The sequence below is a fragment of the Actinia tenebrosa genome, unplaced genomic scaffold (assembly GCF_029948245.1).
Source record: "Actinia tenebrosa isolate PJP-AT-01 unplaced genomic scaffold, QUT_ActTen_1.0 PGA_scaffold0__85_contigs__length_37466705, whole genome shotgun sequence".
NCBI classification, from domain to species: Eukaryota; Metazoa; Cnidaria; class Anthozoa; order Actiniaria; family Actiniidae; genus Actinia; species Actinia tenebrosa.
In genome coordinates this window covers 6,797,294-6,822,697 of record NW_028292569.1, presented here as the reverse complement: position 1 = coordinate 6,822,697, position 25,404 = coordinate 6,797,294, and the positions used below count along the sequence as shown (strand labels likewise).

Sequence of the window (25,404 nt, the reverse complement as noted above, 5' to 3'; positions counted from 1 at the left end):
ATCAAGTCTTATGCTTCTTGGACCAAGTAAGCGATTGTAAACTACAGCTGCACAAAGGTCGATGACACAACGGTAACTCAACAACAAGGACAAAAACTAGGAAACAATGGTTTGAAGTTTAGGTTAAATAGCCTTGTTGTGTTAATACTTTACTCTACTTTATCGAGCTCATCCTCTACTTGCAGCAACAGACATTCCCTGAATTAACTTCAGTGACCAGTAAACAATGGTTCCAAGTTGAGGATAGACTTGATGTGTTCATACATTTACTCTACTTTATCGAGCTCATCCTCTACTTGAAGCAACAGACATTCCCTGAATTCACTTCAGTGACCAGTAAACAATGGTTTTAAGTTGAGGATAGACTTGATGTGTTCATACATTTACTGTATTTTATCAAGCTCACCCTCTACTTGTAGCAATGAACCACAAAAACCACTGTTTCAAGTTCAGACTGATTTTGTACATTTACTGTATTTACCTTTTCTGAATTCCCTTCATATTACTGTAATCTATCAATCTTAGTCTCTTGAAACCATTGTTTTCTCCTGTTCATAAACAAAAAGATTCCCAGGAAGATTCAAAAAAAAGTTCATTGAACAAAACTGGAAAGTAAACAAACGAAAGGAATTCTGGTCTAGCTAGACCATAATGCACCGCAATTGCATTCCCCGCAAAGGATTGTGGGTAGTTTTTTTAGTTTTGTCCATAAAACTCAAAAATACCCTTTTAATTACACTGTAAATAATAAGTATTACACCCAGAATGCTTTAACTATATTCTATCAGATCAACATGTAGTTAACCATTTAATTTACTTTTGATAATAAAGTCATTTGTTTTATGGCAGATTTGAACCGTAGAGTTGGTTTTATCATTTTTGAATATAAAGGAGAGTAAAACTATTTATTTAGTACTTATTTTGTCTAGATACATACAGCATAAAACAGGCCTGTCCTTTAAGGGATATCGGGTTATTGCGTTACATGGACACGCCCTGACACAGTAAACCACAGGGACCGCGCTTATAATTGAACATTTATAGTTATCTTGGGCTCCCTGTGTCATGTGGATCAACCAAGAGAACTCATGAACTTAATTTGAAATTGCTTTACGTTTTTAAGAGTATCAGTTTCAATGAACGCTTATGATCTAAGCTCTTTATATGACGACTCGTAATAAATGGTTAAAAATCACTTCCCTCCCCACCCATGAACAAAAAATTATCCTAGTTACCAATCTCCCAAACTCTACACGTGCAAAATGGCGGACGAAGTGTAATAAAAGAGTATTCAAACTTTACAAACGTTTTCACCATGAATTTGCTCCCCAAAACCAAAGAACAGTTCAAATCTAAAGAGTACTGGGACCAGTTTTTTCGAAACCGCAAAGAATCGTTTGAGTGGTATGGGAATTACGGCGAACTTTCGACTATTTTGCACAAGTATTGCAAAGTCAAGGACGCAACTCTTGTCTTGGGCTGCGGTAATTCTCAGTTAAGTGAGGATCTGTATGATCTGGGATATCGTGCTCTTGTAAATATAGATATATCAGACGTGGTTATAAGGCAAATGAAGGAGAGAAACAAGGAAAGAAGGGCTGAGATGGAGTTTATTAAGATGGACATGCTGGATGTAAGAAACCTTTTATTTTGATCATAAATAACGATGCCATGTTGGATGATCCAACAAGAGAAAATATTGAGGAGTGCTTTCTTATCGTCAACCAACATGGCGGCTATGATATATAGTTACATGCACCCCAAGGATAGGCGGCAGGTCTAAAATGCGGAGTGGAAAATGCAGAGGATTGGGTGAAAGTAATAGCATATGGAATTATTCAAGAATACCTCTAAAAGATATTGGAAGGGTTAGGGTTACCCACTTATATTACTCTGGAGTTCCCCAACCCCCTCCCCCCCTGGGACATGACTACCATGTAAACACAATTGATTGTTTTCACGGCCGCCATGTTGGATGAATTTAAAAAATGATTCGTCATTAGTCTCTTGTTATATCACACAACATGACTGCCATGTCTTTTGTTATTGCATTCTATTGGGTATAATTGAAAACCAGCAATACTTTTGTTCTAGATGGATTTCAATGCTGAGACATTCAATGTCATTCTTGACAAAGGCACATTAGATGCAATATTTGTGAACACATTGAGCGAAGTCATCTCAGATGTCAACAAGATGTTTGAAGAGATTCAGCGGGTGCTCAAGACAAACGGTCGATACATTTGTATCACTCTAGTGCAAGAACACATTCTTGATAAGCTCTTGAGTCACTTTATTAATGGTTGGTTCATTCGTGTTCATAAGATTGAAGCCACAGAGTCACCATTGCCTGTTTATGCCTTCATCTTCACTAAAACAAAGTTCTCAGGTGTGTATATTTCACCCGGGGTGGGGGGTGGGGGGCTACTACCACCCAAACTTGGGTAGGTGTGTACCGCCAGGACCTCGAAACCCTGACCCTATCCCAGACCTAAAATTTTGATTTTACATACCCTACCTCAGACTAAAACTAAGAATTGTTCACCCTATGCCAGACTAAAAGATGGGAAAGACGGTTATTCAATAGATTGCAATCAATATTTACTAACGTGTTTATGGTTTTTTACCGTCAGAAAGCATAGTGTATTCGCCAGACAAAAATGACCAAATCGTAACCCTATCCCAGACTAAAGTAATACCCTATCCCAGACAAAATGATACCCTACCCCAGACCCAAAAGCCGAAAAACCATACCCTATAGGGCAGCATACCCGTATAGAAAATATAGGGGAGTAATTCAGGCGAAATTCAGACAAACAAACTTATAGTTTACTTTGAGCAGATAATTTTCATAGCCGATCGTAGTAGATCCTAGTTTAAATGGGTTATTATTCTAACTTTAAGTAAAAATATTAAAATCGGTTTGTATAATCCTCGTCGTGTTTAAACAGAATGCAATGTTTGTCTGAAACTTTAAGCTATTTTTAGAATCTGTACGCTGCACTATTGAGATGCAAATGAGACAACAAGCATCGTGTTGACCACATAGCCTCACTTGTATGATTCTTAAACAAGAATAACTCATTGTAGGCTCAACTGTAATAACAGCTATTAGCTATTTCAAGATTGAAAAAAAACCAGGTTGGGTCAAGATTTAATTTATTTTAATGGATTCTTTTAGGACAGAAAGGTGACTCCATTCCCAAGATTCTTGAAATATGTCTTGATGGTAGTGACAAGATCCAGAGAGTGTCAAGCACTACAGATATCAAGCTTGCCATTGAGGATCTACAGAAATATGCAATGGTTAAACAATCTCTAGGTCTGTTGTACCACCATAAAATCCCAGTTATTAAGCCTTTTTTTTTTTATAAGCCCACTAGTTTGCTATGCAAATATTCTTTTATTTTCATTCTGTTCAACTATCCTGCTACCCATTTGTTCTTCCGTCCGTCCCTCCGTCCCTCCCTCCCTCCCTCCCTCCCTCCATCCATCCATCCATCAATCCATCCAGTATGTGCATCTATCTAGCCTTTCATTGATCTGTTCCTCCATCTTTCTGTGTATCTAACTGACTGTCTGTCTGTTCATCAATCCATCCATCCATTTATTTATTTCTCATTATTCATCTGTCTGTCTTACCATTTTCTTTCTGTGCATTATTATGTCTGTCCATCCATCTATCATTCTGTCCATCTGTCTGTCGTTCCATTTATCTATTCATTGTTCTTATCTTTTTATGTTTACAGGGAAGATAAAACCTGGAGATATTTTTAGTCTAGAACTGTGGTGCTCATCTGTTACCATGGACGATAAGGAACACAGGGAGCCCAGATATACTTTGACTGTGGTTGACTCTCCACCAAGTCTCTCACAGAATGGACTCTTTGCTATTTTCATTGTTCCACAAGGTGACAGCTTCTTATAAATAATTAAGTGAAATGTCTGGTAAAACATAGCTGGCCGTCATTGTCATCATCAACATCATCATTTGCTTTGACCATCATTTTCATCATTCAGTGTTGTCATCATTATTTACATTCATTATTATTATTATTATTATTATCATTTAATAATAATGATATAATGACAAGGCTCAAAACAGTAGCCTGCCAATGGCCAAATGACAGAAAAAATTTCAGGTTTGGCAGGCAAAAATAAGGATGCACTGCCAAATGAATAATAAAATGACATGCAAAATTTACTGGAATGACTTCCTTTTACCACGTTCCTTTATTATGGCAGGCTAAAACAGTTTTCTATTATTGATCTGATTATTATTATTATTATTATTATTATTACCTCAAATAGCATGTGCATTTCTCAACAGGTAGAGAGACTGACAAGTCCTTTGCTTCACAAGAAGGTCAAAAAGAACTTGCTGCAACTGCAAAATTCCAAAGACTCATTATAGCATCTCTTCACAGAGGACATAAGTATGAAAACATAGAAACAATAAAGAAAGAATTATCAGCCAAGGTGATGGAGCTAGCTCCTGATGGAGTAATCAATGAGAAAATGGTAAGTGAGAGAAGGATTAGAATAGAAAAGTTCGAGGCTGTTTCAGGGTTGCATCTGTATCTGAGATTAGCCTATAGGTTGTTTTAGGGTTCTATTTACAAGTTAACCATGCCCTGACTTAAATCAACCCAGATATTGTTTCAGGGTTCAATTTGTGAGTTAGCCATGCCCTGACTAAGATCAGCCAAGAGGTTGTTTCAGGGTTCAATCTGTGAGTTAGCCATGCCCTGACTTAGATCAACCAAGAGGTTGTTTCAGGGTTCAATCTTTGAGTTCACAAATCTCTGGTTTGTAATGAATATATATTTTTTTTCTTCATTTAGGTACCTTTCCTCTCTGATGGTGGTGATATTGGATCTCGTGATACCTTGGATCAAGGAACAAGCGAGATAAGTGGTGATTATGTCATAGAGGAAGTGGAGAGGAAAGGAGGCGAAAGACAACGACGTTTAGTGTTGCTTAGCAATGCTGATGCTATCCAATCAGAGGCAAGAATAAAAATAGGTAAGGGGAGGTAAATTAAAAACCTGATTTCATATGTCATTTCTGAGGTAGATAAATAAGATGCATCTTGGTCTAGCTTGAGTACAAACAACACGATATAAGGCATGGTGAAAAAAATGTTTGTACCCAAGCTATACCACAACATAATGCAACATGTTCACTGTCTCAATAATGGTCTATTAAATAACTGTCATTTTTGTATGTAAGTTTTTTAAGAAGAACAACCATCATGAAAATATGATGGTCCATTTCTCTCGTGGCAGCCATCTTTGTTCCCCACTTAGCCTAGCTCTCACTCAAGCACATTAGAACAAATGATAACTGGTCCAGTTTCCAAACCTAACACTTTTTACCTATAATACTTTTTCAGAAATAAAAACTGTGAAAGGAAAGAAAGGAAAAACAAAAAAGAAGACAGAGTACCTTGTAGATCATTCTTACTTGTTTGATGTACATCACCAGGGTATAGTGGCTGGTTTGGCTTTTGTTGAAGGCATTACTGACAATGGTAAATTACTTCTTTGCCCAACTATGGTGCGATGTTTTCAGATCATGTGTCATTCCCTTGAGTATTATTTATTTCTTTACTAGGAATTCTTTTCAGCTATGGTGCAATGTTTTCCCATTTCAGACTACTTGCCATTCCCTCAAGTTTTTTTTTTTCATTGTTTAAGACAAATCAATATGGATACAATTCAAAAAAAGAATATAAATGAAGAGAATGACACATGAAGAAACATTGTACCATAGCTGAAAAGCAAATCCTAGTAAAGAAAGAAATAATACTCAAGGGAATGACACATGTTCTGAAATGTGGAAACATTGCATCCAAGGTCATGCAAATGCAACACCATAGAGGTAATAAACTATTATTATTTCCTGTCTTGTAATATTATGTTTTTCTCACAGGCTCAAAGAAATCAGGTCTTTTAGTTGGTCTAGGTAGTGGTTGTCTGTCGATGTTTATTCATGAGTTCTACACACAGGTAAGTGATGGGAAGTACGGGTGTTAAAAGCAAAAATAGGCCACACCTTACCACTGTGGTCCCTGGGGGGGGGGGGGAGGGGGGGTACTCCCATATATGGACTATACGGGGATGATCCGCTGAACAGGGTATGGTTTTTCAAGCTTCTTGTCATAAACAGGGTATGCAATTTCACTCAAGTTCGAAGTTCTTCCTAAGTTTCCTGTCATATTCAGGGTTTCTACTTTCGAATTGACCGAAACTGGTTATTATGGTCTTAAAAAAAAGATATGTGAGATGACATGATAATTGAAACGGGAACTCAGTGCAATTAATTATATCTTTTATCATGAACAGGGTCAACAAATTTGGGTTTTTTGTCATAAACAGGGTACCCCTTTCAGAATCCCAGTGGAACACCCCTACCCAAATTCTGGCGGAGTACCCCCCGGGCTGTGGTAATGGGCTCAATTCTCAGACTCCGTGTCGTATGTTACCAGAGTTGTTTGTCGGCTTTTCTCTGGATAAATTTTAACTTTTCCAATTCAAGTTGATCATATAAATTTTTGCATAATTTTGCAATAAAATTTTCGCATTTGATATTTCTCTCTAGATCGTCCTACATACCGTAGAAAAAGACCCCGAAATAGTCAAAATTGCAAAGAAATGGTTTAACTGCATTGAAGATGACCGACTCAAGATTTTTACTGAAGATGGACTGGACTTCATCAAATGGGCATCGACTCAAGGTGCATGCGACAAGCCAATGGACCCTTCTCAAAAAGGATTTGAATGCAAGGCTGACATGAAAATACAAATGCAATCAGACCAGACTTTTTCTCAATAAAATTTGTGGCATTTCTTGTGCATTTCCATGTTAGCCTTTCATTCGAGACAATTTTGAGAAGAGTTTATTCTTGATAAAAGACACCAGTCTTTGCTTGGTGTAGAGCCTGGCAGGGAGGGGTTGGAACCTTTGGCATTTTCCCGCCTTTTTGCCTTAGTGAGCAAACGTGCGTGGCTTACGAGCTTTTCCAATTTCCAGCACTTTCTGATACAGCAACTTGGTTACTTGGCAACCAATATTCATTTTTCCTTTGCAGATCCAAAGCCTTGTTATCACGTGATCATACTTGACGTAGGCATAAAAAGTAAGGCTCCTGATTCTGTGACTCCACCAATCAGCTTCCTAGAGCCAATCTTCCTCGCATCTGTTAAGGAAATTCTTCATAAAAAAGGTCAGTACTGTTATGCGTGGCATTGGAGTAGTGTCATTGGTAACCATGGGTGATGTACTTGCCTCTCACCTATAGGGCATCAGGTTTGAATAATGGATTCCCCATCACGTTAGCAGAGTTTTTTTGGGGTGAAAGGTTTTTCTACGTTTTCTCCAGTTTTCCCCCCTCCACAGCCAAACGAACAAGTAAACTTCCAATTCAATTTGTGAGTTAGCAATGCTTTGACCTAGATCAGCCCTGAGGTTATTTCAGGGTTTGATCTGCGAGTTAGCCATGCCCTGAGTTAGACCAACCCATTGGTTATTTCAGGGTTTGCGCTGTGAGTTAGCCATGCCCTGACTTAGATCAGCCCAGAGGTTGTTTCAGGGTTTGATCTGTGAGTTAGCCATGCCCTGAGTTAGACCAACCCATTGGTTATTTCAGGGTTTGCGCTGTGAGTTAGCCATGCCCCAAGTTAGATCAGCACAGAGGTTGTTTCAGGGTTTAATCTGTGAGTTAGCCATGCCCTGACTTAGATCAGCTCAGAGGTTGTTTCAAGGTTCAAACTGTGAGTAAGCCATGCCCTGAGTTAGATCAGCCCAGAGAATGTTTCAGGGCTCAATCTTGTCCTGACTTAGATCAACCCAGGGTTATTCTAGCAGGGGATGATCCATTAAACAATGTTTTTACAAATTTTTTCTTTGCTCACCAGGAGTTTTGATCATAAAATTCAAATGCAGCAGCACAGACGCCACACGTACTAATATCCTCCAAGAACTGCAGTCACTATTCCAAGAAGTCTGTATTCTAAAATTGGACGAGTCTGACTGCGAAATCATTTTCGCTTTGCCAGAAAAACGCGACATGGGAATAACGCAAAACTCGAGGGTAAAACAGATCAAGAACTCGGTTGCGGAGTTACAAAAGTATGGAGAAAGATCAAAGAATTGGGATGAAGACACGGACCTTTGTTTTGTTATGGATAACTTGAAGGTTTTGTGATAGGAAGTAGCGATAAGATCACTTTTTGGACAGAGAACAGCACGAAGGAATTCGCAAAAATGCACGGAAAGAGTGCGAGGGAAATACCGAAATTAGAGATATGAACTTTAGGAAACAAGTAAAGAAGTTTAGGATTCTGTAAGGAAAGAGGAGAAAGAGAGCTGCAATGTAAGATTAAGAAAAAGCAAAGGAAGAGAATGAGGAAAGGAAAAGAAATGAAAAAGAAGGGAAAATTATATATAGAAAGAGATGAAATTAAAGGAGAAAGGAAGGAGGGATGAAGGAGGGAGGGAGGAAAAGATGGAAAGAGAGAGAGAAAAAATAATGAAAGAACTGAATAAAGAGAAAAACAATAAAAAACAAAAAAGAAGAGAAAAAGAAACGAAACGAGAAAATAAAAGTTCTTCACATTTAATAATTCGCAACTTAACTAAATTTTTATCATAGAAGCTGGTGTCTTAGTATTCAACAAAAAAAAAAATACTTCAAAGAAAAAAAATCAAAAAAGAATGTACATTTATGCAAGTTCCTTTTAAGTCTCTTCCACGATATTTTACAACGTTTAAAATAGTCAACTACAAAGTATTTTGGTACATTTTATGAGTGTTGGAAAAGTAGGTCACGTGATTCGTGGTCCATTAAACGATTAGGAGTCAAATGAATCATCAGGTCACGTGCTCCTACAGCGTTCATCTTGATTGGCTCAGACCAAAAATTTTTAAGAAACGCCAGCCAATAAAAATCCTGAATCTATTAAAGAGTTTAATTGCCGTTTCTAATAACCCAGTTCCGAGATATGCATCGATTGTCACGCCCAAAGGTTTCAGTATGAAGCTACGTGCTAAATGCTCAGTCATTCGTGACAGGCGGTAGGAATAAATCTAATTTAGCACATAGCCTCATACTGAAACCTTTGTGCGTGACAAGCGAAGCATATCTCTGAGGTGGGCTATTCCCCACTCATAAAAAATCTTCCCTGCGACTGCACATGAATCAAGAATTTGTACAAGTTTAGCTAGTCTCCATCTTGTCCTCCGCTTCATCCTGTACCGCGGGCTCACTTTCTTCCGCATCTTCGCCTTCCTCGCCCTCACCCTCTTCTTCAGGTTTGCCCTCCTGTTTCTCGTAAGCTTTAGGCCCCGGAGTGACAATAACGCCACCCCAACTGGTTACTTCTGTATCTACAGCTGCAAAGAAAAAAGGGAAATATTCGTCAAAGGTTTTTGATTACGTAAGTTGTGACGTAATTCAATGACGTCATAATGTTAGCATAAAAAGAGCATTTACTTACCAACTAGTGGTATTCCTTCTATAGTCTAAAGGGAAAAATGTTAGAGTCAGAATAAAAGTGCTGATACACGGTGTAACATTGCACGCAACATTGTAAGCAACATATTTGAAGCGGGGTGACACACATTGCAACAAAATCACGCAACATCGCTTGTGTCCGCCTGCTATGTTAAGATATTTGGTCAGCAGTTATAAATTATGTGCAAGCTGATTGGCTGGAAATTTCAAAATTTTGCACGCAATGTTACAGCCATCTTCACACGATGAAATTTTTGTTGCTCGCAATGTTGCAAGAGTAGAGCGCGATTCAACTTCATATTTGTTGCATGCAACAAGTGTCAGGGGTAGATACACGCCCAAACTGTCCTGTTGCGTGCAATGTTGCAATGTTGCACCGTGTGTTCGTACCTTAAGGAATTATCATACACTCACTGGCATATAGGGAAGGGATACGGGGGATGGGAAGGTTGTGGGGGCTGAATGAGAAAGAAGTCATTCAAAACAAGGGATGTTTAACAAATAAAGCTTACCAGTCCCAAGATTTCATTATATGCTCCATGGTTTAAGCATCGGAGAAGTGTCTGGGCAGTAGTTGCGATAGAATCCTACAAATTGGATTATGTCTCTTAGCTTATTTTGTAAAAAGAAAAAAGTAATCGCTACATGTGGCAAGTTAGCCTGGAACTTGTGTGTTTTATACATAGGATTTAAAAGATATATTTATCTAAGAGAAAATTAGAATAGGAATAAGATTCAATGTAAACGAACAAGTGCTTTTATAGGATTTAAAAAATATATTTATCTAAGAGAAAATTAGAATAGAGATAAGATTCAATTCAAACGAACAAGTGCTTACATAGGATTTAAAATATACATTTATCTAAGAGAAAATTAGAATAGAGATAAGATTCAATGTGACGAACAAGTGCTTACATAGGATTTAAAATATACATTTATCTAAGAGAAAATTAGAATAGAGATAAGATTCAATTCAAACAAACAAGTGCTTAGATAGGATTTAAAATATACATTTATCTAAGAGAAAATTAGAATAGAGATAAGATTCAATGTAAACGAACAAGTGCTTACATAGGATTTAAAAGATATATTTATCTAAGAGAAAATTAGAATAGAGATAAGATTCAATGTAAACGAACAAGTGCTTACATAGGATTTAAAAGATACACATATTTCAATAAAGTTAGTCACCTGAAAAGCTATAAAGCTGAGGCCGACAAGGATCATGGGTAGATTCATTTTACATGTTTCAACCGCTTGATAACTGTTAACGGACTTGCGAATCTTTTAACGGTTACACTCTCACCTCTTCTGAGCATCATCGAGCTGCAGTTTGTATTAAAAAAGCTTTGTATATATATATGCTTTTTTGATATGAAAAGTTTCCCATGATGCTCAGTGATCTCAGCTTTCTAGGTTTTTGGTGGCTAACTTTATTGAAATAAGTGTATATTTATCTAAGAGAAAATTACAATAGAGATGAGATTCAATGTAAACGAACAAGTGCTTACATAGGATTTAAAATATATTATATTATCTGGTAAGACAAAATTACAATAGAGATAAGATTCAATGTAAACGAACAAGTGCTTACCTGTTCTTCTAGACTCAATACACTGTGTGCTCTCACTTGTCCGCCCTAGATATATTGTAAATATTACACACGAATGTGAAAACTTTGACTAAGTTATGGCATAGAATTACTATACATAGTCAAAACTGAGAAATTAAATTGACAAATCAAGAGTAGATAAGCTCCTTTCTGCCTTTGAATCGACCAAATAGGCCTTTTGCAGTTAATGGTCACGTGTCTGTACTGGTGAGCAAATTCTTTTATTTAATTTTAAATCGGTGATTCTTTTTAGCTACTTGTAAAGAACTGAATGAAACGATGTGTAACCAGTGTGTTACGAAATGCAGTTTTATTACGATCTCTCAAAACAGGTTGTAGAAAGTTTGTTTGCTCACCAGTATATTTCACCCATGGCAATCAAGATGTTCATTCATTTGCTCTCAGTGAATTAATCAGCACGTGGTTAATGAGCTAAAAAGGACCTATTTGGATCATACATGACAAGGAATACACCTACTGAGAAGACTTTATTTACTAAAGAGGCCTTTCTGACCTCACTTCCATTCAACTGTCCCCAGTCCCAACCGCATTTGGCGGCCATTTATGAGAAAGGTGTATACAATGATGCCCACGGAAATAAATGATTATGAATAAACAACAGTAGGTTTTACCTCACATGGGTCAATAATACCGAGCGAACCAGGGAGAAACAAACCAGAAGCCAGTAACTGAAGGGCACGTCTGTAAACAACAACACTCGTCATTTAGCATTACAATAATCTACTGAGTAATGACTTGATTGATGACATGTTAAGGCTTAGGTCAAATGTCAAACTTCACATGAGCGGAACCTAATTGAAACAATTGATAACAAGGTGGTCTTCTTGAATGTCATTAGGTTCGTCTCATGTAAAGTTTGGCGTTTGATCTTAGGGTGCTTTCCATTAAGTCGGAACCAATCGGTCCGAGCATCAAGTTCTGAAATGAAACGCATTAATTTTAAGAATTGGACCAACGTGGCTTGCACCAGTTGTAAGAACTAACGCATTCCATTAGAGAACTGGCCGCTCACACTGTTTGGTTTGATATAATGGACAGCACCCTTATTCTAACTTACCTGAAGGCAGCATTGATATTTAAAGGTTGTCTGGATGATGTAACCATGGCAGCTCTGTGAGCCTGTAAGACAAAAAAAAAAAAAACTTAGAAGAGAAAAAACCAAAGACTTAAAGCTGAGAAAACCTTAAAGTGCATATGAACCCTTCGACAATACTTTCAGTACTGATTCTACATGAAGTAAATAGTTGATTGGTAAGATATTTCTTGATTTGAGTGATGCGTCTCTACGTTATGAAGGTTTATACTTCCAATATGCTAATGAGTGTGACGTCTATTAAGGCTTAATTAAATATACAAAATCGAACTGGTTCGTAGATACAGTATTTAAAAAGCATCATTATTTTACACAAGGTTTACATGAAAGCTATTCAAAATTTTTATTTTCAAAATGGCCAGCATTTAGTATTACTAGTTACAACAAAAACACTCAAATACCTTACCTGACGTCATCATCATTAACATATTGGAAGTATAAACCTTTATAACTTAGAGACACATCACTCAAATCAAGAAATATTTTACCAATCAACTATTTACTTTATGCAGAACCAGTACTGAATGTATTGTCAAAGGGTTCATTTGCACTTTAAACCAAAAGCCAAGAAAAAGTTATTGCCTGACAAAGTACACACATTCTCTTGCATTTTTTCTTTTTTTCTCTTCCTTTTCCCCTCTATTCCAAAGTTTATTTTCAAACTTTTTTTTCTAATACTAAAGACGTGGTCACATGGAGCAATTTTCTTTTCAACTTGTCTCGTAATGGCGTTGCAATACACGTTGCATGAAACATTGCAGCATGCAACCTACAGCACAATATTCGAAAAATGTGTGAGAAAAGTTTCAGCAATGGTTGAAAGAAGTAGAACTCGTTTCTACTTTTGGCAGCTATTGCGTCTCTGTTGCACCGTGTAAACACTCTTGCAACTTTTGTTGCAACCCTGTTTTGAGACAAGTTGCAGACAATATTGTTCCACGTAATCTCTCTTGAAACTACTATTTAAAATTATAAAATATCTGTTATGAATCTCAAGTTCTGATTGTTTGGAAGCGCATGCTTTATGAGAGAACACAGCACGCACATGCACTAATTTGTATTTTATAAAAGAAATAAAAAACTTGCTTGCTGTGCTGTGTGCAATTATAAGGTACTTGGGGATTGGCAGAACACTCGAGAAGTGTCGAGAAGCACTCTACTACGCGTCATGCTTCTCCTAACACTTCTCTCATGTTATGCCAAACCCTGCGTGCTTCATAACTGCACACAGCACTGAGTAAAGATATTTACCAGTAAATCTATGAGCCATGGAGTCAGACCAGAAAAACCTGCTATTCTCTTTCTCATGTCCTTTAGAAGACGAATTAGGACACGAATGCTGAAGTAAAGAAAACAGATAAGAACCTATGTATAATAAGAGCCTATTACTTACTATATAGTACTATCATTATCTTCTCAATATGATAAAAATATTAATCATTATCATTAATAATAATAATAATAATAATAAATCATTATCAGTCCCCAACATCATTTTCATTGAAAGTCATTGCAGTACTGTAGTTATCATAATCATCATCATTCCCATATCTTAAATCATCAACACTTACCACCACCAACATCAGTAACCATCACCATCATTTTCACCAAAAGTCATTGTCGTTGTCATCATCAGTCACCATCATCAATCATCAACCATCACCATCACCATTTTCATCATCAAGTCATTATCATCATCATGAGCATCATCAACACCACCATCTTCATCGCTGGAACCATATCACTATCACCACTTTTAGTTATCAGCATGTTGCGCTTTTCGAGACTGATTTATTCACAATCAAACACACTACAATTTTCTTTTTTTTTCCATGTGCTTTCTTACAACACAGGTAACCCATCTACATAAAATCAATATCAAACCACAGGTAATCCACCTATGTGGATTTGTGCCGCAACAATCATCATCATCATCACTGGAACATTATATCACAATTGCCACTATCAGTCATCATCATCATCATCATCATCATCACTAACCTGGTATGAAAGGCATTCTCTTCAAACCATCTTGCATGTCTTATGGTAGCCAAAGCTCCCTCCAGTAACTTTACATCGACTGTCAATTTAATGACAATAAAAGTAAGAAAACAAAACATTGTGTGTTATCGTAAAGAAAGCCAACTAAAGCAACCAAAGAAAACCTTGGCCTGGTTGTATGAAGCCAGGATAGCGCTATCCAATGGTTACATCAATAGACAAGGGCCCGGTTGTTCGAAGCTAAGCCTGGATAGTGCTATTCAAGGGATAAATCTTATCCAGTGGATAAATTTATGGGATAACAGCATCGACTTATCCACTGGATAAGGATTTATCCACTGGATAGCGCTGTCCAGCTTTCGTACAACCAGGCCCAGGCCCATTGATGTATCCATCGGATAGTGCTATCCAGGCTTTGTACAACCAGGCCCAGGTCTACTGATGTATCCATCGGATAGCGCTATCCAGGCTTTGTACAACCAGGCCCAGGTCTACTGATGTATCCATCGGATAGCGCTATCCAGGCTTTGTACAACCAGGCCCAGGTCTACTGATGTATCCATCGGATAGTGCTATCCAGGCTTTGTACAACCAGGCCCAGGTCTACTGATGTATCCATCGGATAGTGCTATCCAGGCTTCGTACAACTGGGCCCTGGTCTATTGATGTATCCATCGGATAGCGCTATCCAGGCTTCGTACAACTGTGCCCTGGTCTATTGATGTATCCATCGGATAGTGCTATCCAGGCTTCGTACAACTGGGCCCTGGTCTATTGATGTGTCCATCGGATAGCGCTATCCAGGCTTTGTACAACCAGGACCAGAGACAAACTCAAATAGCACCAGAGAGAATCAATAGATAAATAAATAAATAAATAAATAGATAAATAAATAAATAGATAAATAAATAAACAGATAAATAAATAAATAAATAAATAAATAGATAAATAAATAAATAGATAAATAAATAGATAAATAAATAAATAGATAAATAAATAAATTGATAAATAAATAGATAAATAAATAAATAGATAGATAAATAAATAAATAGATAAATAAATAAATAGATAAATAAATAGATAAATAAATAAATAGATAAATAAATAAATAGATAAATAAATAAATAGATAAATAAATAGATAAATAAATAGATAGATAAATAAATAGATAAATAAATAAATAGATAAATAAATGAATAGATAAATAAATAGATAAATAAATAAATAGATAAATAAATAAATTGATAAATAAATAAATAAATAAACAAACAAAATTTTGTTAATAATGAAATCATATGGTTTTGCTGTAACTGCGCACCTGATATCACCTATATAATGTTCCTTTCTTACCATGCTTAGTTGGGTCGGCATCACGTAGATTCTTGGGCAGAGTTGTGATAAGTACTCTAACAAGAGATCCATCTGATCCGGTTATGTTAAAACCTGTAACCAAAACATATCATTTAATGGAACTCGAGAAAACTTTGAAATGCATGTTATATCAAAAACGTCAATCTAATTAAATCCCAAAAAATCTTTGGCTGATCTAAGTACAGGCACTGATGCTGTAACTTACAGATCAAATTGGAATAACCAGTTTCGGTAATTTTGATTTACTTCAATAACGCAGGGAGTAGTTGCCCAATTCTCCCGAGCCAAGGACCTCATGTTTAATGCGCTCGAAGGTGCGCCCTTCTAGCCCCTCTTACTATCAGTGCTCCTTTTTACGGGTATTTAAAACTAATTAAAGCAACACAAAACAGTGAGAAGCCGAAACAGACGTGCAGTTCCTGAGATCGAACTATGGACCTCTAGCTCTGAAGGCACACTAAGCAACTGAGCTATGCTTGCTCCTAAAGACACTCAATTACTGTACTAACAGGTACAAATGACCCGAGACCCCATATGTCACCCTTGATTTTCCTTGTTTAAAAAAAAATGCAATAATCACTAACATACCTCCTTCGTTGGCTTGCATTGGATAATCTGTTTAAAAAAAGATTATTGAAGAAAAATATTTGACAAATTGCAAAACAACTTTTATTCAAATTTCTATTCCCTAATGAGAAATGGTAAGCAGGGTTCGTGCTGAGGTAACCACTTAATATTCAAGAACTATTCAAGGAGTATACAAGCACCCAAAAATGAATTTCAAGGAGTATGTTCAGCTAACTATGCAAAGGTTTGACACGGTGGTTGCACATGGCCAACTTTCAGATTTTCCAATCTTTCTGACTAGATCTATTTCAGAACCATGCAAGTAATGATCAAAGCAAAAATCCAAGGAGTTTTCAAGGAGTTTTGCTAAAAATCATAAAATTCAAGAGCTTTTCAAGTGCCCTTGAAAACGTGAATTAAATTCAAGGAGTTTTCAAGGAGTTTAAGGAGTAACACGAACCCTGGGTAAGACATAAGGAGCTAATAAACTGAACAAAAGAAAGTGTGCAAGGCATTCTGGTAGTTGAAGTATGTAGTATCCCTTGGCATTCTATTAGTTGAAAAAGTGTGCAAAGAATCTTCCATGGTGCAGTACATACCTGCAGCTGGGGTGTTGTCTGCCTTCTCTTCCTCCTTCAACGTCTTCTGTACTCTAGCTGCTAGACTCAATATATCAGCCTCTAAAAAGCGATAAAAAAGGAGGGTTAAGGATCTGGTAATGTTTGGATGGTTAAGAAATAATGGCCTAAGATTGGCAATATACCTCATCGGCTATGATGCAATGTTTTCTCATTTCAGTGTGTTAAGCGTTATTCCCTTGCATATCATTTCTTTCTTTACTAGGAATGTTTTTTAGCTATGGTGCAATGTTTTCCATTTCAGACCATGTGTCATTCCCTTGAGTATTACTTCTTTCTTCACTAGGAATACTTTTCAGCTATGGTGCAATGCTTTTTCCCTTTCAGACCATGTCATTCCCTTGAGTATTATTTCTTTATTTACTAGAAATGCATTTTAGCTATGGTGCCAGGTTTTCCCATTTGAAACCACATAACTCTCTAGAGTATCATTTCTTTGTATAACAGTTGCGCATGAAAAGACATATGAATATGGATTCAACAAATTTGCAACATCCCCTGTGATTGGTTAGGTTTAGGGGCGGGGTTGGGGAAAGGTCATTGTTTTCTATTGTTCTACACATGTGTTCCCTCCAATAGGATCACATCTTGCAAATGCTTGTAGGATGACCCCAAACGAAAAAGGAGAATAGCACATGGTCTAGCTGAAATGGGAAAGCATTGCACCTAGGAAAAATAGGTCTATTAACCTTTTCGGCGTCAGCCGTCACGTGGTATAAATTAGGTTGGATTGTGATTGATATTGCCGTAAAGAGGGCAAACTGAAGAAATCTATCTAAATTATCTCTTTAAACTCAGTGAATTTGTATGGGAATACGAGAACGATGTCCGAACTTTTTGGTGACCATAACACAATCCAACAAAGTGTTTACGACATGATGGCTATCGCGGAAAAGGTGAATTGTCTCACCAGTTGGTAGTTTCTTGAGGATAACTGCCAGATCTGTGACGGTGTGTCCTAACATCATGGTGCCTTTCTTGTAAGAACCAACTGCTCTAACTTCCTCAACTCCCTAGAAACGATAAAAATCAATAAATTTGAATATTCCAATGATGAAACCATTGTTGGAACCTAGTAGGGTAAGCTTGAGCCGTTTTGAATGTAATAGAGAGTTTTAGATAGACTTTTTTCCATCCCGCAAACGGCAAATGTGACCACATTTTCATCGTTTTCCTGTATTTTACTTTACCTCTTTCATATTTTTCATATGATTCACAAAAAAAATATTCTTTTGTTTTTCTACAACTTGGATTTTTTTGTGATTCCTTTTCATTTATTTAAAAGAATTTTTCACTGATCAACTGACGTTAATCTAAAACTCTCTAATATAACAAAAAAGTCGCCAAAAAGGATTCTGGAAGTGTAGGTAAAAAACATCACATTGCTTTGTTGATTTTTATAAATAAAAAACTAATAACAAAATAAATAGGATTTCACAGCTGCATTTCCACAGAGTGGCTCTTCATCCACTGTAATTACAATTGGAGTTGATTTTTGGGGAGGATTGGAGGGAGGAAAGCCGGAGAACCCGGAAAACCCTCGAAGCACAGGAGAGAACCAACAAACAACTCAACCAAGCTTGTCAGGACTCAAACCCGTATACGCAAACCCTGGTAGCATTGGTGAGAGGCGAGCGCTTCCCAATTATTCAATGGTCAACTGACGTTTTAAGATAGCCATACAAACTCTATGATACTTACAAATTCAGCGCCATCAGGTGCAACGATAAGATTGTCCAAGACATTGTTTATTTTTGTCATCAAGTTTTGAACTGAAGTCTGTGGAATAAGATACAATGAGCAGATTGTTTCGCTTATAATATTATACTCAATCATAATTGGCTAATTTGCATATAAGAAATGACAGAAAGGCTCTTCCAATTTCGAAAACTTTCAAAACATCACTCGTACTATAAATTCTGAATCGTACGAGAAGATTGTGCGATTTTTTGTTTATAAAACAATTTGGGATTTAACTGTATGCCCCTTATGCCTAAAACAATACTTTTAGTATTGATTCTACGTGAAGTGAATAGTTGAATGGTGAAATATTTCTTAGTTTGAGTGTTGCATTTCCAAAGTTGTAAAGGTTTACACTTTCAGCTGTGACTTCATCTGGGGGACAAAACAAAAGAATTCCAATCTCATGAGAATTTGAACCTATTGTTTTCTCCACCAGATTGAGCTACATGTACATTCCAAACTGCGGTAAGGGGTCTGTTGGGTGGATTTGTTTTAACCTGTAATTCTACACACCAAATTTACCTGTTCTTGTAGTGTGGGAGTGAGTTCTTGATTTCTTTTTAACAGTTCCTATTAAGGGAAAAACCATGGGTGAAATCTTTTACTCCGACGAAGGACTAGCGTCCGAAATGTCAGTAAGTTTTTTCATCTTTTCACGAAGTATAATTTACCTTTTTATCATTACTGTTTCATTAGAAACATCGACGCAGCTCATACTAGTTTTTAGCTAGTTATATCTTCATGGTTGAAATCAAAAAGGTTCATATTACACCTTATTACATAACTTTTTTTGCGATTCCTGTTTTTTAATGGTTTACAGCGCTCGCAACTACTATAACTGGGGCCACTTAGATAGCGAGAACCAATCAAATTGTGAAATAAAAACAATACATTCCCACTTAGGATAGTGGAGCCAATCAGAAACCAGCCAAAAACAATATTCTTTCATCATATATTTTCATTCCCACAAGAAAATGATGATGGCTAATAATAATAATTTTAATGCTTCTATAGCGCAAAAAGTCATTTGGGTATATGTTCTAATGCCCTTTTTCGTTATTTCAAGCCCTGGTACATATGACATTAAATGAGAGTGTCGCACAGAGTAAATAATGTACCTGGGTAAAGGGTGCTTCATCTGGTTGTTCTCTTGCTTTGGGGAAGAAAGGTTCAGCCTTTGAAGGAAGAAGTAAATATAAGTAAATTACTTGGATTCACTTGACGTCATTTTCTGTCTTGTGTGGAATGATCATCAGCTGAATCACAAGTTTTGAATTGAATTGCCTTACTTCCCCGAATGCCTGGGTGTACATGTACTTTAGAAAATACAATGCCTCATAGGATATCCTATTCCCTGCTAGCCAAGCTTATTTTCCTTTCCTTATTTTCCTTTGCTTTTTTTGGTGGTGTGAGAAAAATAAACTCTGCCGTGATGTAACTTAGCAATGCTGTCATGATTTTGACAGCCGCTCTCCTCAAGCAACCTTTGGCACAACGGTGTGTTACATTTTACTCATGCGCACTACATGTACCCGGTTAAAAACCGGTTTTAAAACAGGTTTCGTTCGTCATCAAAGGAAACGCTCTACATCTGCTAAGTCTCCCTCCTCCCGGCTGCCTAAAACAAGGCAGAGAGGAGAGACTCTGCTAGCTGGGAAGATATCCCATGGTATACCACCCAAAACCAGTGTCTAACTAATAGTATAATATTTATCTTGCTATTGTTTAGGATGTTTTTCTTGAATCAAGGCTCAGGCACATACTAGGATTTTAAATACAAGCCACTGCCGCCTCATGAGATATTCCATGGTAAAGTATGCCACCCAAAACCATTGTATAACTAGTAGGTACTCACCAAGACAGGATCAAACGTGGAATGACTGACCATAAACTTTTGTCCCATTGGGTTCCTTAGATACGGAGGACCACGACCAGGACCAGATCTACGACCAGAACGACGGCGATGCATGGCTGATGATAGTAAAAACAATTTTACTTTTACAGTGCATTTCACATTATTTTACGTCGGCAGGTTGGAAAGTTCGTTCGGAAGTTTCCAAGTTGGCAACGAACTTCGGAACTTCAAAATGAAATTCCAGCATGCTCTTTGAAATTCATAACATCTTAAATTCAGAAACTCGTCGGAAATGCTTTTCTTACTTAATTTCCAAGTCGGATTTTATCACAATACAAGGTATTTATCTTATTGACCTGTTTTGATATGAGTTTTGGAACATTTGAGGTTTTTTAAGAAACAATTATTTCAGCAAAATTTTAAAATATAGATGTAAACAGTTCACGGTTCACTGAACTTTGTTCACTTGAAGTTCTGAAGTTTGTTGGCAACTTGGGAACTTCTGAACGAACTTCCCAACCCTCCGACGTAAAGTAATGTGACATGCACCGTAAGAAAATTTTTTGAGAATAAATGCGACTCTGATTTTTGAGAGAAAGGAAGTTGATCTGGGATTTTGCATCTTTGTGCAAATCCTGTTCCATGAGTTATCTATACATACAATTAATATGCTATTGAAATGATTCATTATTCTTTAAATTTATCATTCATAGTATATAATCATATTAATGTTTTCCCTTTTGGGTGATTTGAGCAACTAAGGAGTTGCCTTACAAAGCATCACCATTGTTGTTCCTCATCACTGTCATTATCATTCATTACCATCATCATATATAACCATCTTCAGCATCGCCACCATCGTCAAAATCATTACGTATCACCATCTTCAACATCATCGACATCATCACCAACACCATCATCAATAACATCATTGTCAACATCATTATCATGATGAACAGTATTGCCTGTATCGTTCAACACCATTTTCATCATCATGTATCATTATAAAGTATCATCACCATTGTCATCAACATCCTCAAAACTATCATTAATAGTCACTATCATTATCATCAACAATTCCCACATTGGTTGAAAATTTTGCCGAGATTATGACGGCCGTGGTTCAACACTCAATATTTTCATTACAACTTAATGGAGTGTTTGTTTCTCTCTTATTCTTCGAGGCATTTTCTTCAATAAAGCTTACTGCAATTTTCATAAACATGCGAAGCATGTGAGCTGTGAGCTGCAAGCTGAATTTTGGTTATAATCTTTGCTCATGTTTGGATATTCAATCATTGAGTGACTTTTATAAGCTTACATTACTTGACAAAGAGATCACCATTGTCTATAAAACCAAGTAAGCAAAAATACGCCTAAAACGATTCCTGAATTCAATGTTGTTCTTTATCAGCAAAGATATACACGATTCAACGAGAAGTAAGGCAAATTAGAGCCTTGCTTTTCAAAATACCGGCTTCAAATTCGATCGTTTTCAGCATTTTGAATACACAAGCAATTCAACTTCCCGAAACGTTTTCAATGTCTTATACTATTTTTTGGCAAAATTTACCAAAATAAATAGTTAAATATAGAATTACAGTACATATTTTAGCTATATTTGTTTAAAATACAAACTTACCTTCGGTAGAAAATTAAGAAAATTAAGGGTGAAGTTGAAAACAAAAAGAAGACACCGGTCAACAACACTAACACATGGAGAACATCCGGGGTATGGAATGTTTAGCTTAAGACAGGAAGCCCAGAACCGGATTTCGAATTTTTGTTTTTCTTTCTTTCTTTCTTTCTTTCTTTCTTCTTTTTCTGCGGACGGCGTGAAGAGGGACGGGGAGGAGGGACGGGGTGCGGAGGGAAGAGGAAGGGGACGAGGGAGGGGGAAGGGCGAGGGGAGTCCTTATTTCTGTTTCTTTGTTCGTTTTTTTCTTTTAGGGGATGCTTTTTCTTTTCTTTTTTTCTTTCTTTCTTTCTCTCTCTCTCTTCCTTCCTTCCTTCCTTCCTTCCTTCCTTCCTTCCTTTGTTCCTTTCTGTTTTCTTTCCTTTTTTCTACTGATCTATGTATATGATCTTTTTTTCTTTCTCTCATTCCTTTCCCTAAACAACAACTGACAATTTCCACTAGAGATGCTGAATTCGATCTTGATTTCGAGTGAAGAGTAAAGGAAAGGGAAGCAAATGGTCATCAACATGCCTTTAATTTTAATTTTATTTGATGATAATATATAAAGTTCGTTTAGCCTACTTTCCTGTTTACATAAGTACTTGCTACATGATTGGTCCACTCCTTTCTTCTAGTCTCCCTGCCCATGAAAAGAGATCTAGAATTTGGGGAGGAGGGCAAAACAATTGTCATCTCATGATACCCCCGATTTAGGGGGGAGGGGTGGTGTTACCCGGTACCCACCACCTCTGGAAGTGAAATCTTAGATTTTGTCCCCAAATATCTCCAAACCTAAAAGCCAAATCACAGAAATGAATGTACTGTCTTTCTGCATGTATGCTAAAAAACATATTTTTTTGTATAGAAATTGCCACTACAGACCCCCAGTATCGAGCATTTAAACAGCTCTCTGAGGGGGGAGGGGGTATGTACCGATACCCACCAACTTAATTCATAAAAGGGTCCCTATTTTGGACCATTGTTTTGACCTCGCCCCTTTGCGAGCACCAAGCGCGACGATTCCGAGAATGCCGACTACTTTAAAGAATTAGTTAGCATTCTTTCTCTGTTCAGGGGCCAGAATAACATTTTCTTCATCCAGCTTACACTTCTCCCCATAAACGAACGAGTTTACAGGAAACTGTCTCAACCCAAGAATCACACTACTGAACGTACTACTCGATGTAAGAATGAAAAAATCGCATTCAACAAGTATAAGTTGGTCCATCAAGAGATCCCTAAAGATTTCCTGATGGCCAGTTTTGCTAACATCCAGGTGTTTTGGAATAATGTTCAGCGTAAGTAGTTTATCTGGATAATCCTTTAGCGCCTGCTTTTTTAAATCTATATTATCAACTGCCAACACCCAGGTAAATTTCTTATTTCTTAAGTGGAAGAATTTTCGTCGAAGAGCTTTTTCTACTCGATCAGCGCAGACAAATACTCGCTTTGTGTCTTTTGTTCGTACGCTGTTTGGGTTGTTGCTACCAAAGTGATAATCACTGGTTCGCACGTGAAGTCCAATCAAAGGCCCATCTCTTTTTGCGTCAAGTTCCGACTTCACTTTACTGAACTCTCTCATTAAGGTTCTAGATTTTTTGAACAGAAAGTTCATTGCGCAACCGATCATTCCATAAGGGTAGCTCTTTTTTGCCAGTGGTAATCCTATTTCTTTTGCTCGTGTCTTTAGATGCGGGTTATCCCATAGCTTATCAGCAAAGTACCATATCGTGGCTAGATTTTCTACTGGGAAATTTAGGTAAGATTCGAAGTTTACTCCTTGGCTCCAGCGTAGAAAATTTCCTCGTCTTGCAGCGTGGAAATGGTCATAGCCTGGCAACCTTTCCAAACCCCAGTATCCTTTCCTGGACTTCATGTCCTTGAATTTAAACTCATTATAAGTCCAGTCTATTTTATTCGGCTGTAAATAAGTTTCCAGTAATTCTGGTCCACCCCAATGAATCATAAAAGTCCTATTGAGAAGAACAGATAAGTAGAAAATGGATACCAGACCAATCATCCTGTTGCCATAGCCACCACAACCGCCACTGTGACCTGCGCAGTAGTAGATTATGAATTTTCTGTCCTTGCTTTGGGATTTAAGGCTGTTGGCATGGTAACGGATGTATTCGTTTTTCCATCTGCCGTCGCAAGTGAAGGTTTTGGAGGTGTGGAACAGGTTATCTTGGGAAGCAGTTGAGTCTTAGTAAGGAAGAATGAAAGAGAAATTAAATCAATTAGATTAAATAAACGAAAAACAGTTTGGAAGGTACTGCGCATGCTCAGAAAATAGGTGGCAAAATAGCGGACAATTCTGGTTCTATGAATCCACTTAGTTTTGTTCTCCAAAAAAAACAACAGATTTTGGTGGGTCCTAATCCAAAAGGCACTGTGTTTTAATTGGCAAATAAGCACAAGAGCATTTTTTCTGAATTTATTTGAAGTGGGCTTCCTGTGGTATAACTACTCTACCTACCAAACAAATCAAGTAGATATGTCAAATATTCTGGTCTGGTTATCAAGGTTACCACTATTATCAGCACTGTTCCAACAGCCAAGACAAAATACTTCCTTAAGGACATCTTTCGACCGGTCGTTAATAAAAGGGTCGTTCCCAGGCTCCTCGGCCACCTTTCAGCTGAACGACACAGGCCAAAAAACAGTTCGTTTGAACTTGTTTTTTTAACTAAGAAAAGCAGAAATCCATTGAGAAGAGTGAAAATAAACTGTATTAAACAAATTATGCTAGATTTTATGATTATTTAGCTTTAGAAAAGTCGGAGTAGCCATTGCTAGCGAACGTATCTAAACGTGAAACGCTGTGGCACTTCGCGGAGTTTGCATCACGTTCACGCAATAAACTAACGCATATTTGAACACTTCTGGATTTTAAATTCTCATTTATATTGACAGCAGTTCAGAAGAAAAGAAATGAACCGAAAAAAGCTCGCTAATTAACCATGCTTCTAGTCGACAAAAAGCACATTCTGTTGTTATTGTGAACTATGATATTATGTAGAGCGTATTGAGAATTACGTAAAAGCAACAAAGCCATTAAACTTTTAAACCATTCTAGTTCTTAACCAGTGAAACTTACCAAAAGTTGGCTTAAAATAAAGTTTGGAGGTCGGTCTTTTGGTCAGCCATAGTCATATCAGTAGATAACGGAGACTAAATTGCTTATTAAGTATGCAAAATTATGCGCAGTAACTATGCTTCATTGATTTTGAATATATTTATTTTAATTTAAGTTATGTTATAAAGTCACGCAGCATTTTGAAGCTCAGCAGAAAAGATAAGGCAAGACA

At 37.1% G+C, this 25,404-nt stretch overlaps 3 protein-coding genes across 3 annotated transcripts; 1 reads left to right on the top strand and 2 right to left on the bottom strand.

The window, feature by feature from the left end:
- Positions 1–1,265: 1,265 nt before the first annotated feature.
- LOC116307806 (eEF1A lysine and N-terminal methyltransferase) lies at positions 1,266–8,967 on the top strand. Its single transcript, XM_031718158.2, has 11 exons — positions 1,266–1,633; positions 2,095–2,389; positions 3,182–3,322; positions 3,750–3,911; positions 4,331–4,521; positions 4,845–5,025; positions 5,396–5,533; positions 5,935–6,011; positions 6,604–6,739; positions 7,094–7,228; positions 7,920–8,967. Exons 1-11 carry the CDS (start codon positions 1,316–1,318, stop codon positions 8,207–8,209), a joined length of 2,064 nt encoding a protein of 687 aa, XP_031574018.2. The 5' UTR covers positions 1,266–1,315; the 3' UTR covers positions 8,210–8,967.
- LOC116308318 (interleukin enhancer-binding factor 2 homolog) lies at positions 8,605–22,165 on the bottom strand. The gene is made up of 17 exons (XM_031718747.2): positions 22,061–22,165; positions 20,419–20,534; positions 19,682–19,738; positions 19,086–19,133; positions 18,522–18,599; positions 17,731–17,833; positions 16,782–16,862; positions 16,204–16,230; positions 15,595–15,687; positions 14,245–14,323; positions 13,495–13,582; positions 12,208–12,269; positions 11,762–11,831; positions 11,112–11,156; positions 10,030–10,104; positions 9,501–9,525; positions 8,605–9,396 (listed from the first exon to the last, which is right to left on the bottom strand). The coding sequence occupies exons 2-17, from the start codon at positions 20,530–20,532 to the stop codon at positions 9,221–9,223; spliced, it is 1,221 nt and encodes a 406-aa protein (XP_031574607.2). The 5' UTR covers positions 20,533–20,534; positions 22,061–22,165; the 3' UTR covers positions 8,605–9,220.
- A 459-nt stretch (positions 22,166–22,624) lies between these two features.
- LOC116308121 (uncharacterized) lies at positions 22,625–25,274 on the bottom strand. The gene is made up of 3 exons (XM_031718530.2): positions 25,194–25,274; positions 24,573–24,782; positions 22,625–24,298 (listed from the first exon to the last, which is right to left on the bottom strand). Exons 2-3 carry the CDS (start codon positions 24,676–24,678, stop codon positions 23,145–23,147), a joined length of 1,260 nt encoding a protein of 419 aa, XP_031574390.2. The 5' UTR covers positions 24,679–24,782; positions 25,194–25,274; the 3' UTR covers positions 22,625–23,144.
- Positions 25,275–25,404: the final 130 nt, after the last annotated feature.

Bases quoted from the DNA above. Each gene is read 5' to 3' on its own strand.
- LOC116308318 (XM_031718747.2), bottom strand. From the start codon at position 20,532: ATGCATCGCCGTCGTTCTGGTCGTAGATCTGGTCCTGGTCGTGGTCCT. The intron at 19,739-20,418 runs GTGAGTACCTAC...CTTCCTTCAAAG, and splicing joins CCACGTTTGATCCTGTCTTG to GCTGAACCTTTCTTCCCCAA. The intron at 10,105-11,111 runs GTAAGCACTTGT...TCCAATTTGTAG, and splicing joins TATTGAGTCTAGAAGAACAG to GATTCTATCGCAACTACTGC.
- LOC116307806 (XM_031718158.2), top strand. From the start codon at position 1,316: ATGAATTTGCTCCCCAAAACCAAAGAACAGTTCAAATCTAAAGAGTAC. The intron at 5,534-5,934 runs GTAAATTACTTC...TTTTTCTCACAG, and splicing joins TGAAGGCATTACTGACAATG to GCTCAAAGAAATCAGGTCTT. The intron at 6,012-6,603 runs GTAAGTGATGGG...ATTTCTCTCTAG, and splicing joins TTCATGAGTTCTACACACAG to ATCGTCCTACATACCGTAGA.
- LOC116308121 (XM_031718530.2), bottom strand. From the start codon at position 24,678: ATGTCCTTAAGGAAGTATTTTGTCTTGGCTGTTGGAACAGTGCTGATA. The intron at 24,299-24,572 runs GTAGGTAGAGTA...TTCCTTACTAAG, and splicing joins ATATCTACTTGATTTGTTTG to ACTCAACTGCTTCCCAAGAT.